At 40.6% G+C, this 19206-nt stretch overlaps 1 protein-coding gene across 4 annotated transcripts; it reads left to right on the top strand.

The window, feature by feature from the left end:
- The first annotated feature begins 7092 nt into the window (after positions 1–7092).
- Positions 7093–18122, top strand: LOC112252724 (HMG box-containing protein 1). 4 transcript variants are annotated; one of them, XM_024424225.1, is made up of 12 exons: positions 7093–7171; positions 8510–8688; positions 8908–9094; positions 9384–9507; positions 9936–10047; positions 14052–14170; positions 14334–14490; positions 14893–15037; positions 15208–15495; positions 15795–15936; positions 17040–17105; positions 17825–18122. In XM_024424225.1, the coding sequence occupies exons 2-11, from the start codon at positions 8547–8549 to the stop codon at positions 17061–17063; spliced, it is 1440 nt and encodes a 479-aa protein (XP_024279993.1). In that variant the 5' UTR covers positions 7093–7171; positions 8510–8546; the 3' UTR covers positions 17064–17105; positions 17825–18122. The 4 variants fall into 4 exon arrangements, with proteins under 4 accessions (XP_024279993.1, XP_024279996.1, XP_024279994.1 ...); XM_024424228.1 differs by having other exon boundaries at positions 7131–7166; XM_024424226.1 differs by lacking the exon at positions 7093–7171 and adding an exon at positions 7178–7556.
- Positions 18123–19206: the final 1084 nt, after the last annotated feature.

Here is a 19206-nt window from a genome sequence, read left to right on the forward strand (position 1 = left end):
AATCATGGCCTCTAAACCTTCAAGCTGCATACTGGACCCTATTCCAACTAAACTACAGAAAGAGCTGCTTCCTGTGCCTGGCCCTAATATGTTGAACATAAACGTCTCTATCCACCGGATGTGTACCAAACGCACTAAAAGTGGCAGTAATAAAGCCTCTCTTGAAAATGCCAAACATTGACCCAGAAAATATAAAAAACTATCGGCCTATATTGAATCTTCCATTCCTCTCAAAACTTTTAGAAAAGGCTATTGCCCAGCAACTCACTGCCTTCCTGAAGACAAACAATGTATACGAAATGCTTCAGTCTGGTTTTAGACCCCATCATAGCACTGAGACTGCACTTGTGAAGGTGGTAAATGACCTTTTAATGGCATCAGACCGAGGCTCTGCATCTGTCCTCGTGCTCCTAGACCTTAGTGCTGCTTTTGATACCATCGATCACCACATTCTTTTGGAGAGATTGGAAACCCAAATTGGTCTACACGGACAAGTTCTGGCCTGGTTTAGATCTTATCTGTCGGAAAGATATCAATTTGTCTCTGTGAATGGTTTGTCCTCTGACAAATCAACTGTAAATTTTGTTGTTCCTCAAGGTTCCGTTTTAGGACCACTATTGTTTTCACTATATATTTTACCTCTTGGGGATGTCATTCGAAAACATAGTATTAACTTTCACTGCTATGCGGATGACACACAGCTGTAGATTTCAATGAAACATGGTGAAGCCCCAAAATTGACCACGCTAGAAGCATGTGTTTCAGACATAAGGAAGTGGATGGCTGCAAACGTTCTACTTTTAAACTCGGACAAAACAGAGATGCTTGTTCTAGGTCCCAAGAAACAAAGAGATCTTCTGTTGAATCTGACACTTAATCTTAATGGTTGTACAGTCGTCTCAAATAAAACTGTGAAGGACCTTGGTGTTACTCTTGACCATGATCTCTCTTTTGAAGAACATATCAAGACTGTTTCAAGGACTACGTAACATTGCAAAAATCAGAAATGTTCTGTCCAAAAATGATGCAGAAAAATTAATCCATGCTTTTGTCACTTCTAGGTTAGACTACTGCAATGCTCTACTTTCCGGCTACCCGGATAAAGCACTAAATAAACTTCAGTTAGTGCTAAATACGGCTGCTAGAATCCTGACTAGAACCCCAAAATTTGATCATATATTACTCCAGTGCTAGCCTCCCTACACTGGCTTCCTGTCAAGGCAAGGGCTGATTAAGGTTTTACTGCTAACCTACAAAGCATTACATGTGCTTGCTCCTACCTCTCTCTTTGATTTGGTCCTGCCGTACATACCTACACATACGCTACGTAGACCTCCTAATTGTCCCTAGAATTTCTAAGCAAACAGCTGGAGGCAGGGCTTTCTCCTATAGAGCTCCATTTTTATGGAATGGTCTGCCTACCCATGTGAGAGACGCAAACTCGGTCTCAACCTTTAAGTCTTTACTGAAGACTCATCTCTTCAGTGGGTCATATGATTGAGTGTAGTCTGGCCCAGGAGTGTGAAGGTGAACGGAAAGGCTCTGGAGCAATGAACCGCCCTTGCGGTCTCTGCCTGGCCGGTTCCCCTTTTTCCACTGGGATTCTCTGCCTCTAACACTATTACAGGGGTCACTGGCTTACTAGGGCTCTTTCATACCGTCCCTAGGAGGGGTGCGTCACTTGAGTGGGTTGAGTCACTGATGTGATCTTCCTGTCTGGGTTGGCGCCCCCCCATGGGTTGTGCCGTGGCGGAGATCTTTGTGGGCTATACTCAGCCTTGTCTCAGGATGGTAAGTTGGTGGTTGAAGATGTCTCTTGTCCATTGCTGTTCTGGTTAGTGATTATTGTCTTTTTTCACTGTAGAGACTCCAGCCCTGCTCAATATACCTTAGCTAGCTAGCCCTTTTGTTTTACCTCCCACACATGCGGTGACCTCACCTGGTCTAAATTATGTCTCTAGAGACAAAACCTCTCTCATCGTCACTCAATGCCTAGGTTTACCTCCACTGTATTCACATCCTACCATACCCTTGTCTGTACATTATCCCTTGAATCTATTCTTCCGCGCCCAGAAACCTGCTCCTTTTACTCTCTGTTCCGAACACACTATACAACCAGTTCTTATAGCCCTTTAGCCATATCCTTATCCTAATCATACTCCTAATCTGTTCCTCTGGTGATGTAGAGGTTCATCCAGGCCCTGCAGCGCCTAGCTCCACTCCCATTCCACATGTGCTCTCATGTGTTGACTTCTGTAACCGTAAAAGCCTTGGTTTCATGTATGTTAACATCAGAAGCCTCCTCCCTAAGTTTGTTTTACTCACTGCTTTAGCACACTCTGCCAACCCGGATGTCCTAGTCTGAATCCTGGCTTAGGAAGGCCACCAAAAATCTGGAATTTTCCATCCCTAACATTTTCCGACAAGATAGAACTGCGAAAGAGGGCAGAGTTGCAATCTACTGCAGAGACAGCCTGCAGAGCTCTGTAATACTATCCAGGTCTGTGCCCAATCAATTTGAGTTTCTACTTCTAAAAATCCACCTTTCCAGATACAAGTATCTCACCATTGCTGCTTGTTATAGACCACCTTCTGCCCCCAGCTGTGCCCTGGACCTCATTTCGTCAGTGGAGGATGCCTGGTTATTTGTTAAAAGTGCTTTCCTCGCCATCTTAAATAAGCATGCCCCGTTCAAAAAAATGTAGAACCAGGAATAGATATAACCCTTGGTTCACTCCAGACCTGACTGCCCTTGACCAGCAGAAAAACATCCTGTGGCGTACTGCATTAGCATTGAATATCCCCCGCGATATGTAACTTTTCAGGGAAGTTAGGAAAGCAAAGGCTAGCTTTTTCAAATCGAAATTTGCATCCTGTAGCACAAACTCCAATAGGTTCTGGGACACTGTAAAGTCCATGGAAAATTAGACCTCCTCCCAGCTGCCCACTTCACTGAGGCTAGGAAACACTGTCACCACCGATAAAGCCACGATAATTGAGCATTTCAATAAGCATTCTTCTACGGCTAGCCATGCTTTCCACCTACCTCTAGACTTTGCTAGGTAAAGCCGCGCCTTCTCAGCTCACTGGTCACCATAGCAGCACCGACCCGCAGCACACGCTCCAGCAGGTATATTTCACTGGTCACCCCCAAAGCCAATCCCTCCTTTTGCTGCCTTTCCTTCCAGTTCTCTGCTGCCAATGACTGGAACGAATTGCAAAAATTAAAAAAAATATTTAAAAAAATAAATTCACTGAAGAAATAGACTCATATCTCAACTAACTTTAAGCATCAGCTGTCAGAGCAGCTCACAGATCACTGCACCTATGCATAGCCCATCTGTAAATAGCCCATCTAACTACCTCATCCACATATTGTTATGTTTTTTCTCTCCTTTGCACCCAATATCTCTACTTGCACATTCATATTCTGCACATCTATCACTCCAGTGTTTAATTGCTAAATTGTAATTACTTCACCACTACAGCCTATTTATTGTCTTACCTCCCTAATCTTACCTCATTTGCACACACTGTATATAGATTTTTTCTATTGTGCTATTGTGTTATTGACTGTTTGTTTATTCCATGTGTAGGGTGAAGAGACATGTAATTTGTCAGTATATCCATCATTTTTGCCTCCATTGAAAATTAATAGGAAGTGTTGTATCAACGCGCGGTGCAGCCCCCTTATGTACAAATGCCATATATGTGGTTGATTGTTGATTGTGATAAATGTAAAACTGTTATAGATTGTAATTACACAATTGTACCCCAACCTCAGTCACAGCTGTATGTCACGTTATGTAACACTGTAATTTGCTGTACCTGACCATGTAATGGCAATACTGTATTTGTCTTTGTCAATAGTTTCTCTTAATGCTAGGGGGTTACGAAACAATGTGAAGCGCCAGGCCTTTTTATTTGCTAAACAATTTCTAACAGATTTTTGCTTTTTTCAAGTCTCATTCAAGTTCGTCTGATGCCAACTTCTGGGGATCACAGTGGGGCAACGATATTTGGCTTCCCATGGATCTGAACACTCCGCTGGTGTCACTACAATTAAAAATACCTTTGGTGGTAATATTCTACACTCGGAAAGTGACCCCTTTGGTCACTTTATTTGTCTTGTGATCAGTTACAATGACATTACGCTCATTACTGTAAACTTCTACGGGTACATCACCAAACATATGAGAATGATGAGTTGCTTGAATCTATAGAGAAACATATACTTCATTGGTTATCTAAATTTCCCAATGTGTTATTATTAATAGGAGGGGACAATAACATTACTATAGATAATTCAACTGATAGATGGCCCCCAGGTAGGCCAACCAATCATAATTTGGGTTTAATACTTTTATAGAAAAGTTTGATCTTACTGACATATGGAGAGAGAGGTTTCCGGCTGACAGATCATCCACTTGGAGTAACAAAACAGGCTCCAGACAATCCAGAATAGGTTTATATCCCCAATGTATTGATAGTGTTTTACTACAAATATTTTTACCACTCCCCTCACAGACCATAGCGCCATTTACATTGATATTAAAATATTTACCCCTGATACTAACCTTGGTAGAGCATCCTACTGGAAGCTAAATAGCTAATTTTAAAATAATATAGTTAAGTTTGAGGTTAAAGATCTGCTTTCACGCTTTTGGGAAAGGGCATGTGAAGAAAAATCTTATTGCAAGAACTGGGAGCTCTTTAAATTTGAGGTGTCCAAATACCTTAGAAAATATGGTAGTAATCTTGCTAAGACCAGAAGAGCTGAGGAGGAAAAGGTGATCATTAAGATAACTTCCCTTTCTCAGAGGTCCCCAGCTGGCCTCTCGGGGAGGAGAAGATGGAGCTAATTGAGTTACAAAATAAACTGGATAATATATATAGATTAAAAGCAGAAGGAGCCTTTATTAGATCTAGGAAAAATGGATTGAGGAAGAACAGAATTCCTCCTATTTCTTTAGACTTGAGAAATTTCACTCAAAATAACACTACCCATAAGTTAAACATTGGTGTTAGATGACCAAAAACTAATCGCTAAATACTGTAGCAATTTTTATAGCTCTACATACTGTCAGGAATCCACTGAAATTTGACTCACTGAATAATGTTCACTCTACCAGTGATATAGAATCTAAACAGGGTGATGAACCCATCAAAGTTGAGATTGTAGCGCCTATCAAACATCTAAAGAACAATAAATCACCAGGTGTTGATGGAATTACATCAGAATTTTACAAATTATTTTTTGAACAAGTAGCTCCCTTCCCATTTGAAGTATTTTTTAGAGAGTATTAAAACCAATGTTCTCCCTCCTACAATGAGTAAGGGGTTAATAACACTGATACCTAAGCCTAAAAAAAGAAGTGTTGTAAGCCAGCTGGCTGACGATACACTTTTTCTGAAAGATGCTAACCAAATTCCCATATCGAACAATGTGATACAATCCTTTTCCAAAGAGTCTGGTATACATCTTAACATTAATAAAATGTGAACTCATGGCTGTCAAAGATTGTGTGACTGTCACGATCGTCGTATGAAGCGGACCAAAATGCAGCGTGGTATGTGTTCATGATGATTTTTTAATTAAAGAAAGCACTGAACACTGAATACAAACTATACAAAACAATAAACGAATAATGACAGTGAAGCTATAATGAGAACTGTACTGACACAAGCAACTAACAGACAATCACCCACAAACAAACAGTGAAACCCAGGCTACCTCTCTGCTTTCGCTGCCTCCAGCTCGGCTTTGGGGCGGCAATATTCCCCTGGCTCTGCCCAGGGTCCTTTCCCGTCTAGAATCTCCTCCCAAGTCCACTTCTCCAAATAGTGCTGCCTCTCCCATTGCTGCTGTTGTTGCTCCTGCTGTTGTTGCTCCTGCTGCTGCTTCTCCTGCTTTACAACTTTACAAGTTCCCTGTAAACACCTAAAGATTTTGCAATTGTTTTAGATGCCATTCCCTCAGGTGTTGCTTTATTATTCAGGAGCGTGTCCAGTCCTGACCCTCAGAGCCTACCTTCTGTTGACCCTGTTGACTCATCAGTAGGAAAGATTTGTTCTCTTTTGGTCCATTCAACAACAGAGCGATACAAACGTTGTTTCAGCAGGATGTCATGTCATGGAATGGATTTATTGATAATATCTGTTGGAAAAAAGTTTGGCGGTTGCCACACAGATACCTACTTGTTAACAAAATTAAGGAAGTTTCCTTTAAAATTGTTCATAAATATTATCCTGCCAACCACTATATGAAGAAGTTTAAGGAAAACATTAACTCAAATTGCTCCTTTTGTAATGACCACCCAGAAACAGTGTTGCATCCTTTTTGGCATTGTATTCATGTAAGAAAACTGTGGCAAGACATCAGTAGATTTATAATTGAACACATTTATGAAGGTCTATTGTGGAGAGATGTACACTATCGTGGAGAGATGTAACTGCTTGGATTCTTTACCTAGGATAGGAATAAGCTGAAACATTTTTATGTAATTAATTTCATTATTCTTTTGGTCCAATTTCATATTCACAAATGTAAATTTACAAACAAAAAAACACATTTTCTTACCCTACAAAAAGCAATTGAACTTGCTTGAAAATTGAATACTCTACTAACAAAAAAGCTGTTAGAATTATAAGTGTATGCATGTCCCTTAAGGTCCTTGTGTAATGTGATATTGTACCCCCTAGCTCAATTGTCCATTGTATATTATCCATATATACTTGTGTTCCCTCATGTACTTCCTGTATTGATTTGTTGTTAAGAAAAAAAAGGGGGGAAAAAGAGAATACGTATTTGGATCTCTTCATAACATACAAGCCTTTGTTAAAATGAGTTCAGACAATGTTGATATTACACTGTTATTCAACAGAGATAATATAAGAACATTCTTGTGAGTTTCAATAACAAAGGATTAATTGTATTCTCCTTGTTATGACCAATCATCTGTTTCTGGGAAATAACGGACGTGCACATTCAGCCAATGGGCGTTTGATTAACACACCAAACCAGACCCTTTTAGTGCTGTCATGAACCCACCAATAACGATTAGAGATTAACTTTACTGACGTTTTTATCCACCAATAGATGACCGGTTTTGGAAGTATTCCTTCCCACCCTTCAATGAAGCCAGAGAGTTACTTGATGGCGACAGGTTTGGTAAAATAACAGATTTCTAAGAAACAAAAGTCTAACTAATCTTGAGAAATAAGCAGTGTAATTTTCTTTATTCAGCGCGTATAGTTTGGTGGAGTGGGACAGTTGTCATTCGACTGTTCGATGTCGATTGACAATTTATTCTAGAGATATTTTGTTCATTGTTATGTTTGTTATTTTGGTTGTAACATTAGCTTGCTAGGCTAGCAGCTTGCTAGCTATATATCAATATAGTGACAAATACAGCCCGCTTTAAAGGTAGTAAAACAATGTATCGGGAAAAAACTTCGGACTCGATGTACATTTTCGGTTCATTCATTTGACAATCTCGAACAGTGGGGCGCAAGCGGTGTCGTGTCTGAACTTGTTGACATTCTTTTGTTTACAAGTGAGCTTGGTTATTTTCTAGCTATTAGACAAGAAAGCTTATTCCCTTGTGACAGCACTCAACACAATAACATATTGCATTATAGAAAAAAGTAATTGGACAGTTGGCTATAGGCTATGTTAACGTTTCACATTTCTAAGAGTAATAAGTGTCATTCTATGTTTTAGCTAGTTTTCCAAGAATCAAAATGTCAAGAAATAAATTGCGTAAGATTAGTTATCGGATATCTAGAATAAATAAATACATATAATAAACCCTAACATTAGATATAATCTTAACTTTACAATTTAAGTTTCTACGATAAACCTAAAAAAAATGGCTACATTTCATTTGGCCACAGCTACGAAGCAGAAAGCTTGTTATTGTCTTCAGCTGATCCTTTATAATGTAGCCTACATTGCTCAGACTAGGTGGCATGCCACGTTGATATTTCTCAATTCGCCTTTATCTATGAAATAATATTGCTATTTTCTCTCGATATTTTGTGATTTTTTGTATGATCATAACAGCGTTATTGACCAGTGCTTGTTACGCAGTTATGAATGAATGAGCTCTGGTGCGCATGCGCGAAGTTCCCAAAGTTTATAAACAAGGGCTGCACGCATATGATCACATGACTGTTCTTTATCTAGTCTACACAGACAAAGGACTTTGTTATATGGAGGGATTTTATCCCCTATTTAATGACCTGTAGATTTGATTTGATTTATTATGGCCATAATGTGTTATTGCCACATGAAATGGGGATTCGTAATTGTAGAATAATGCAGTCATATATGCTTTTTAACCAGTGCTTTTTATTATTCACCTATTAATATTCAATGCAAACATAAATTACATAGGCCTAGCGTTTAACCAAATAATTCAAAGAATATTAATTCGTAATCTTGTATGTTTTATATATATACCTGTTGTGGTCAGATTCTGAAATTGTAATTTATTGTTGTCTCCAGTGGCTGTCTACAGACTTTCCAGCTGACATGGCGTAATATGTTATGGGAAGTTAATAAGACTGAACAAGTTGAGGAAAACAAGATGGATGCAAATAGAATGGAAGACTCTTTTGATCTTCTGAAATGCAATGAGGCTCTGTCCTCATCACCTGGCTGCCCCCCTACTCCCATGGAGTATGGTAAATATCTGCTATTATGTAATAGGTCCACACACACACACACACACACACACACACACACACACACACACACACACACACACACACACACACACACAGTATACAGGTATAAGACTGCAATGTAAAGTGTTACCATAAAGGACAGGAATGTTCTATTTAATTATATTCTGAACACTTATAAGCACAACCCTGACCAACCTCACTCCCCTCCCGCTCCAGATGACCTGCCAGAGCTGCAGGAGGTAGAGGAGAACCAGTCCTCTCTGGTGCTGTTCCATGTGGGAACTGGGGTGTCACATCAGGACTGTATAGCTGGTTACCCTCACACCAATTGGCTGACTGAGCTAGCTAACATCGCCACCAGCCCTCAGAGCCCCCTACTGCAGGAGCCTCCTCCCATCAAGAGGTACCTGTTGTGTTTAGGGGTTGACAACGCATATGCACACTCATTTACTGTAGCATACACACATATGGTACACAATACACATGCATGTCACACAAAGGCACGTGGTACACACATACACACACACAGACAGAGACACAGATAGAGCCACACATCAACAAAGCATTAGGTTGATGTTTGATATGTCGAATTTGATATGTATATCTGTATTTCTCCTTATCAGGTGATGGATGGTGTTAGATTGTTCATGTATTGATAATTGATATGTATTTCTCTTTATTCCTCTCATCAGGTCGTCTCCTATGCACATCTTTGCCACCAGTCGTAGTTTACATTCTTACGCCCGACCTCCCCTGGCTAGCAGTGCACCCAGCCCCTCTAGGGGTCACCTTAGGGAGCGCAGCAGACGTGTCAGAGTACGACCTTTCACCATTTACCTTTCAGTTCAACCATTTCCTGTGTGTGGACCCTATCACCCTCTCCACTCCTATACTGAATGAATGAATAAAATGTTTTTGTACGTGTCACGTCACCTAGACTATTTACTACAAGATTATGTATGACCATTAGTGGTCATTGTGGTCAATTCCATTTTAGTTTAGTCAATTCAGGAAGTTAACTGAAATCCCTCACTGAAATTCAAATGTTCTTTCTATGGATTGGAAATTAATTTAGGAATTTCCTTGATGAACTGAATTGAAGTGGCTTTGGCCAACCCTGATGGGCATGCTTCATTCAGGGCAATGTAACTGTTCTATAACTTTGCGACAACAACTGCAATTTATGACGTGCTATTCAACTGTTTTGTAATATGTTTCTCTTTGTTTGAACTTCCCCCATTCAGGCCAGCAGTGAGTCAGAGTCTGGTGTGTTCTCTATGTCATCCTTTTCTGATGATGAGGACATGGGTTGGTCTAACTCCTGGCCCTCAACTGCCTGGCACTGTTTCCTGAAAGGTATGGACGCACGCACACAGGCGCGCGTACACACACACACATACACAGAGAGAAATTGATAAGCTTTTCCTAGAATTATGGCCTTGAGTGCATTTACCTTTTACTTGTGGAAAAAGCCTAGCTAACACATTGATAACAAGTGGCTATGCAGTCTGGATTCAGGACTGTATCAGGCAACATATCACAGATATATGGCATGGATGAAAGAGAACTTCCTCCAGTTGATCAGTAGCAAGATTGAGGCTATGCTTATTGGGACACCCAAGCAGGTCATCAGTGCTGGAAACATCTGCCTTACAGTCAATGGCTAGGCCATCCACCTGTCCACTGTGTCGTGACGTTGTATTAGTTAATGTGACGACTGTTGTTCATCGAATTATTAAAGTTTCTAATTGCGTGATTAACTGAATCAAGCAAGGATTTACTCATTAACCTGGGGCACCATGGGAAAACTCGTTTTTATTGAGTTTCTATTTCCCAAATTAACTCAAAGAATATCAGAATATCGATTTTTACAACAGCCGCTAATTAACCAGTTGCCTCTACCAATCTCGTTCTGAACGTTGTATAGCCCGTGAATCTGCACGGACCCGGGTCTCACCAATGAGTTCGTAGCACACCAATCTTAGTTGAATATTTATTTACTAAAAAGCTAAAATTATAATAAAAGATACACATAGACAAAACACATTATAGGCTATTGATTAGAATTTAGTACAACGGGCCAACACACTATGGCGTGTGTTACCCACAATGGGGATTTCAAAAGAGAGAGAAAAAAGAAAGTACACGAGAAATATACATTTGGGTGAATTTGTCAGCTATGCTATTCTAACCCTAGCCTTGCTCTTCCGGCGCCGACAGAGATGGCCGCCTCGCTTCGCGTTCCTAGGAAACTATGCAGTTTTTTGTTTTTTTTACGTGTTATTTCTTACACTAGTACCCCAGGTCATCTTAGGTTTCATTACATACAGCCGAGAAGAACTACTGAATATAAGATCAGCGTCAACTCACCATCAGTACGACCAAGAATATGTTTTTCGCGATGCGGATCCTGTGTTCTGCCTTACAACCAGTGCCACGGAATGGTTCCCATGCAGCGACCCAAAAACGACTCCGAAAAAGAGGGAAACGAAGCGGTCTTCTGGTCAGACTCCGGAGACGGGCACATCGTGCACCACTCCCTAGCATTCTTCTTGCCAATGTCCAGTCTCTTGACAACAAGGTTGATGAAATCCGAGCAAGGGTAGCATTCCAGAGGGACATCAGAGTCTGTAACGTTCTCTGCTTCACGGAAACATGGCTCACTGGAGAGACGCAATCCGAAGCGGTGCAGCCAGCGGGTTTCTCCACGCATCGCGCTACAGGAAGGCCATAAAGATCATCAAGGACATCAACCACCCGAGCCACTGCCTGTTCACCCCGCTGTCATCCAGAAGGCGAGGTCAGTACAGGTGCATCAAAGCCGGGACCGAGAGACTGAAAAACAGCTTCTATCTCAAGGCCATCAGACTGTTAAACAGCCACCACTAACATTGAGTGGCTACTGCCAACACACTGTCAATGACACTGACTCTACTCCGCCACTTTAATCATGGGAATTGATGGGAAATGATGTAAATATATCACTAGCCACTTTAAACAATGCTACCTTATATAATGTTACTTACCCTACATTATTAATCTCATATGCATACGTAGATACTGTTCTCTATATCATCGACTGCATCCTTATGTAATACATGTATCACTAGCCACTTTAACTATGCCACTTGGTTTACATACTCATCTCATATGTATATACTGTACTCGATATCATCTACTGTATCTTGCCTATGCTGCTCTGTACCATCACTCATTCATATATCCTTATGTACATATTCTTTATCCCCTTACACTGTGTATAAGACAGTAGTTTTTTTTTGGAATTGTTAGTTAGATTACTTGTTCGTTATTACTGCATTGTCGGAACTAGAAGCACAAGCATTTCGCTACACTCGCATTAACATCTGCTAACCATGTGTATGTGACAAATAAAATTTGATTTGATTTGAAACTGTCACTCTTATGGGTCAGAATATAATGATGTAATTACGTGGGGATGATCTCCGAGGATTCTCTGTGTGGACCGTCCAGGCTGCTCGATGACGCACTACTCCGGCGCACCTCTCTGACTGCCCTCCCGATGTCAGTGTCCTTTTGGCTTAGGAGTCTGTTCCCTCACCCTTTGCTCTGGAAGGGGTCTTCTGAGGAAAGACAGCTCTGTAGCTCAGAGCTCACAGCATAGGAATGAAACCCTTTAGATACCACGATTCGATGGGAGATGGAGGCTAGGTGGTTCGACTTGAATTCACCTGCTTAGACACAGCTACTCATCCGTAGCTTGAGTAGAAAATGATTTCTTTGTCTTCAAACTTGCGTTGCGTTCTGGGTTTGTTGACTTTTTAGACCTTGCTGCAGCTTGGGTCAGGTAGTCTTCCTGTAAATTCTATACTCACAGGTTTTATACCTTTGGGTCAGACGTAACCGCCTTTAGAGCAATTCTCTGGGCGTACCAAGTTAATGAGGCAAGGTCTAGATTTGATTCAAATCCAATTTTAGACAACTAACTTAACATTTAATCTTCCCCAAAACATTCTCTTTGATTTGGATATTTTCCATACAACGTACAATGTATAAACATCAAACATATACTAGGAAAACTCTTCACATTACAATTTTTTCGTAATAACGTCATCTATTAACCTTTAATAACAAAAAAATTCCATCTATCGTCTTGACCACCATTGTTGCTGACGGAAACCATTGTTCCAAAGTCCCTTTATTTCATGTTTAACGTTCCGAGATTTACCAGGGGCGTGAGGGGTCATACCCCCCCCCCCACATCTTCAGACTCCTAGATCTCCCCTCCTCTGTTGGGGTTGAGAGATAATCTGTAGGGTTGTGGTCTCCTGTAACCTGACCTGGTCAGGACAGTCATGACAAATGTCGTCTCCAGGAGTCAAGTTGTATTCTTCTCTGTCCTTCGATGCCCACATAAAACAAGTATGTAAAACATAGTTATTCCATCTCTCCGGGTCATACCATCTCCCAGCCAGATACAGAGAAACTCATTCATGCCTTCATCTTCTCTCTGATCAACTACGGCAATGTGTTGTTTGGGGGCCTCCCAGCAATCACTACAGAGGCTCCAACTAATCCAGAACAGTGCTGCCAGGATCCTAACCAAGAGCAAGAAGTCAGACCACATTACAACGATCCTGACCCAAATCCACTAGCTACCGGTCAACAACAGGATCGATTTCAAAGTCATCATGCTTATATTTAAATCCTTGAATGGATTGAGCCCGACCTACATCAGCGACCTCATCTCAATCAGCGAGCCACTACGCACTCTCCGCTCCAGCCACTCCCTACTGTTTCAAGTCCCCAAGACACGTCTCCGTACTATGGGGGACCGAGCCTTCTGCTCCCTTGCCCCTCGCCTATGGAATGCTCTCCCTGACCATCTGAGAGCTGCTCCATCACTCAGAACTTTTAAAACGGGCCTTATTAAAACCCACTTCTCTAGACACAGTCTTTTTCATTGTCCTAATCCCAAACTAAAATGTATTTAGCTACTAGCCTACTATTGCTATTTTACCTGCCTTGTTTCTAGATGTATGTTGTTTTTATTGTATATCACTTATTTTTTTCCTCAGTAGAGCTGAGATAACTCTGTAATGAAAAGTGTTATATTAAATATATTCTTTTTTTAAGCCTGTGTTTCCTCTGTGTGAGTTGCTAACTTAATCCAGAGTGAACATAAATTCATAGGGAAATATCAGCCTCTGGTGTTTAGACAGCAGTATGACAGGCCAATACGGTTTGTACTTCTTGGTAAGTAAGGATGTATCAATAAGAAGCATCAAAAGTCAAGTCTCAAGGCAAGAAGAAATATCTTCCTCTCTCTCTCTCTACTTACTCTATTTGACTAAATGTTTTGCTGTTATCCTCCTATTCAGGCACCCGGTTGCGGTTCCACAGGGGTTCTAACAAGGAGTGGCAAGAGGCTGAGGACCTGGGAGACTCTGATGACGAGTCAGATGATGATGAGAGAATAATGCCGTCCACTGCCCGAAAGGTAGCAAAATGTTATACAGCAACAACAAAAATAATCCAGCTAATCCCTCCCTGTTTGTTTGTTTTCTTCCGTTTGATGCCTTATGAACATGCCCTTGCTAATCTGATATGATTGGCTAGACTCCCTCTCACATTTTTTTCTCTGGATGTTGATTGATTTACAGAGCTACGGTTCGGAAGGTCTGAAGCTAGTGGCCCACGAGGAGAACGTGTCGTACGGCCAGGCTGTCCTCAAACTCACCTTTGACCCCAGCTCGCCAGAAGATGGCCTCTTAACGGCAGAGTGCAGATTTGATCACCCCTTCTTTGTGAAAAACAAAGGTAAAAGAACGAAATGTCTTTGAATTGTTAACAAGATAACTGAATCAGTTAAAGGGAACATGGCAAACTGGAACTGCGTTCTTTGAATTGTTAACAAGATAACTGAATCAGTTAAGGGAACATGGCAAACTGGAACTGCGTGCAAAATGATAAATGCAGGCAGTATTAGTCTGAAGTCCTAGATATTTTATTTACCTTAATTTAACTAGGCAAGTCAGTTAAGAACAAATTCTTATTTTCAATGACGGCCTAGGAACAGTGGGTTAACGACAGATTTGTACCTTGTCAGCTCGGGGATTTGAACTTGCAAACTTTCGGGGCCTTATAGTACAGGCCAGATGTACATATTTTTTGTGTATTTAAAAAAAAAAGTTTACAATTCCATGTCTCTTCCTGTCCCAGGCTGGTCCTCGTTCTATCCCAGCCTGACGGTGGTGCAGCACGGTATCCCCTGCTATGAGATGCAGGTGGGGGACCTATGTCTTCCTCCAGGCCACAGAGACTCCATAAACTGTGACGACTCTGTTGTCTTCGACACCTTCAGGAGGTACAGAATAATACCAATGTTAAACAAAAATGTCTGCACACTGGTATATGCTCCCAAGGGCTTAGTTTATTCAGACAATATCAATGCCTCAGTATGACACAGTAGATAGGATTTTAGTGAAATTATATAAATTGTGTTAATCTTCCCTATCTCTTCATATCCCTCTCCAGTTATGACTTCACCCCTCTGGACTCTTCAGCTGTCTATGTGCTGAGCAGCATGGCCAGGCAGCGTAGGACCTCCCAGTCCAGCAGTGGTGCTGTCTCCCCTGACCCAGAGAAACTCTCCAGTTCCTTCCACCCCTCCTCCACCAGCAAATCAAACAGGAGCAATACCTCAGGGACAGCCCCTGGCGGGGCCACACCCACCAAATGCAAACGGCCAATGAACGCCTTCATGCTCTTCGCTAAGAAGTACCGGTTGGAGTACACACAGATGTACCCTGGGAAGGATAACAGGTGGGTAGGCAGACCAAACGTGTGTGTGTGCATGCGTGTAAAACATAATTTTCTGGGGGGGATGGTCAGTAGTACATTCGTCCTGTTCTGACAAATTGTTTACAAAATGAAAGGATCTCTATGTTAGGAACGTCTCTGAGTAGATTATTGCTTTAGACGAGAGCCACAGGTAGGATTACAGTAGCAGAGAAAAGAGTGTTGTCTCTCACAGTAATTAATAAAGTTCCACACACATGAGTGATTGAATTCATTAATGAATTATGGTATAAATTATAGTATGTCCTTGTGTCCCTATACAGAGCCATCAGTGTAATCCTGGGTGATAAGTGGAAGAAGATGAAGAACGAGGAGAGGAGGATGTACACCATGGAGGCCAAGGCTCTGGCTGACGAGCAGAAGAGACTCAACCCTGACTGCTGGAAACGCAAGAGAACCAACTCAGTAAGTTGATCACAGTGACCACATTTACATGCAGACCAATATTCCCTTATTATTCTGGATACTCAAGTATTCAGTTTTCGAGTTGACACACAAACATCATATCCGGTTTACAATAACCCGAAAAGCTTTTATCCTGGCTGTAGGAAAGCCGGATAAGATGCCTGGGATATATGCTGATCTTAGACTGGATACTGTGGCATGTAAACATCTTATCCCATTTACGGTTGTTTTTTGCGGTCTGTGTAGGCTCAATTTGGCATATCATGGGTGTTGTGTGATGATGTTTTCATCTGATTGTCAAACAAATCACTTCAAAAAGTAGGCTACCTTCGCAGTTCGATACACCATAATTCCATAATAATACATTTTGCTGATACTCCGTACTGGACCGTAAAGCCTACTGGCTACTTTCACTCCTAATTTAGACAACTTTCTGCTTATAATTTACGACATTTGGTAGGCCATATTATAATTTCTGATATTTGGTAGACCATTTGTTTGTCAACTACAGTATAGTTAGATACATGCAGCTTCTCTTCTGTCATAACTTGTTACCCAAGAAGACTAAATAAAGTAGTGCTCACCAGAATAATGTCTTACATTGATAGAATGAATGTGTTAGTAACCTAATTAATACCGGTAAAGTTGTCTGTTTTGTTTAGGGACCGGGAAGAAAACGCAATAACTCCAAAACAGTGGAATGATTTGTCCTGTGCAAAATGTACAAATGCCATCAGTTTGACCGGTTTTAAGGAAATGAAAAGCTGTGAAAACGATGAAACCTTTCTGATAAGGCTTCAGTTCATTTTGGGAACATATTTTATGTTGTTGAAATAATGTCTGCTTGCATAACAGTGTCAAAGATAACATTACACGCACATTCACATTTTCTGAGATGCTGAAAGAAAGAAATCATATTTCTCCACTCCTCTTCTCAAGACAAAATTAACATTTGTGGTATCATTTTACTGCAAGAAATGCATAATTCTATAGGAGTTACGAGCTACTATCCGGAATACTGTGCGCATGTAAACGTGGTCACTTATCATAAAGAACTCAGTAAGGTGTAATAGGCATGACACTGATCTGCTCTTATTTCGAAGGCCCAATTTCTGTCCTGGACATAAGGTCCTGAGCGAGATTCAAACCCTCTGGTTTAAACCAACACGGTAAGGACTGTTATTATAGGGATGATCATAAAGTTCCAACTGAAATTATCCAGGTATATAGTTTACCAGGCAACTGTGCCAAATTCAGGGCTTAGCTAAAACAAATAGTGATGATGTAAGGTCACAGATTTATAAAACCTATAGGGCACATTGCCAAAAATGTCACAGCAGCCTATCAATGGAAAGATAGGAGGTGCACACTCTAGGTATAATAACGCTGTGTGTAAGTTCTGAGCATGCTTTAAAGGCTCAGTACACTAAAAATGCAGTTTTCCTGTGTTTTGTATAATATTAACAGCTGGTTAAACGAACACTGTAAAAGTGTTAAACCATGTGATCAGTGTTATTTCCTGATGGTTTCTTTTTGAAAATACAATCTACATAGGATGTTCTAATCAGCAGGTTTGCATGGGTGGGAGTTTTGGCTTTCCATTGTGACATCACCATGCAGTAAATTGGTTAATAGGCCAATTACAAAGACTTCTAAAACTCTCTGCCAATAACAGCTAGTTTTCAGTTTTCCCTTCCCCAGTCAGACCACTCCCAGACAGTCCTAGCAAAAAACAAAACACTGTTTTTTGCTAAGCTATTTTTTGCCAATTTTAATGTAAATCTATTAAAGTAAGGTACTTAATTGTTACCCAGAAATTATTTGTTATTGACATAAAAACGTCTGCATTGGGCCTTTACCCTCCACCGCTCTCTTTCTCTCTCCTCAGGGGTCCCAGCACCAATAGATGGCCTGGTGAACAGACCGACCAGGTGAACAGACCGACCAGGCGACTCCTCTAGCCTCTCTAGCCTGGTCCCAGATCTGTTTGTGCTGTATAGCCAACTATGGTCGTTGGACCATAAGACGGCACAAACAGACCTGGAACCAGGCTACTCTCTCTCTCTGCTCACCTGTTAAATTGATGAGACATAACTGTGATGCTGAATACACTTGCTTTTATAACTAAGAGACCTTATAGATAGGCCTACAAGATAAAACGACAACGATGAACTATATATTAAAAAGCAGGTAATCTAGTTTAACTAACCGTGCTTATATTTTCTTACATTTTAAAATGACAAGAGATGCCTTGTTATTCCTCTATAAAAAAAAGGAAAGGCTCAGTTTTATTTCTTCAGGTAATTTCATATTTCGAGGCATGAAACCTTGAGATCAGGGTTACAAAATTCTGGTAACTTTCCAAAGATTCCCCAGGTTTTCCAGAAATTCAGGTTGAAAGATTCCCAGAATCAGGAGGGAATAAGCAAGAAATCCAGAATCCTCCAACCAGGAATTCTGGAAAACTTGAGAATTTGAGAACTTGAGAGTTACTGGAAATTGAGAATCCTACTTGAGACCCAGTGGTGCTAAGTTCGGTTAAGGAAGGAGGAGCAGTGATACAAAAGTTATATTTTTAATTGTAAAATAAATAAGGGGGAATTTAAATAGCTTTGGTAACACTTTATTTTAAGGTTCCATAATAAAGCATTTATAAGGCATTTACAAACCGCTTGCTCATCATTTATTAATCATGCAGGAATGTCTACCAATGGCATGTCCATCTTTTTGTGAGAAATTACACTGGTCACTCAAAATATTTATAAAATTTTCATAAAGTATAAATAGTGCTCACTTTAGGGACTACAAAAATACTTTACTAATTATTAGTAAATGGTTTATAAATGTGGGCGTAATGATTAATAAATGGTGCCCACACAATTTATAAATGCCTTATTAAATGGTTTAATACGGAACCTTAAAATTGTGTTTTTTCTCTTCTCAGCTGTAGTTCATATTGACTTATATTTGTACAACTCAATATATTGCACAGATTGATAAAGCCTTTCATGCATTGTATCATACAGTACATGACCAAAAGTATGTGGACACTGCTCGTCGAACATCTCATTCCAAAATCATGGGCATTAATATGGAGTTGGTCCTCCTTTGCTGATATAACAGCCTCTACTCTTCTGGGAACGCTTTCCACTTGATGTTGGAACATTGCTGCCGGGCCAATTTTTTAAATTGAACCTTTATTTAACTACGCAAGTCAGTTAAGAACAAATTCTTATTTACAATGATGGCCTTATTTACAATGATGGCCTC

The sequence above is a fragment of the Oncorhynchus tshawytscha genome, linkage group LG06 (assembly GCF_018296145.1).
Source record: "Oncorhynchus tshawytscha isolate Ot180627B linkage group LG06, Otsh_v2.0, whole genome shotgun sequence".
Taxonomy (NCBI): Eukaryota; Metazoa; Chordata; class Actinopteri; order Salmoniformes; family Salmonidae; genus Oncorhynchus; species Oncorhynchus tshawytscha.

Excerpts from the sequence above, each read along its gene's own strand:
- LOC112252724 (XM_024424225.1), top strand. The coding sequence starts at position 8,547 with ATGTTATGGGAAGTTAATAAGACTGAACAAGTTGAGGAAAACAAGATG. Across the intron at positions 14,171-14,333 it reads TGCCGTCCACTGCCCGAAAG|AGCTACGGTTCGGAAGGTCT; the intron begins GTAGCAAAATGT and ends ATTGATTTACAG. Across the intron at positions 15,937-17,039 it reads AACGCAAGAGAACCAACTCA|GCCCAATTTCTGTCCTGGAC; the intron begins GTAAGTTGATCA and ends CTTATTTCGAAG.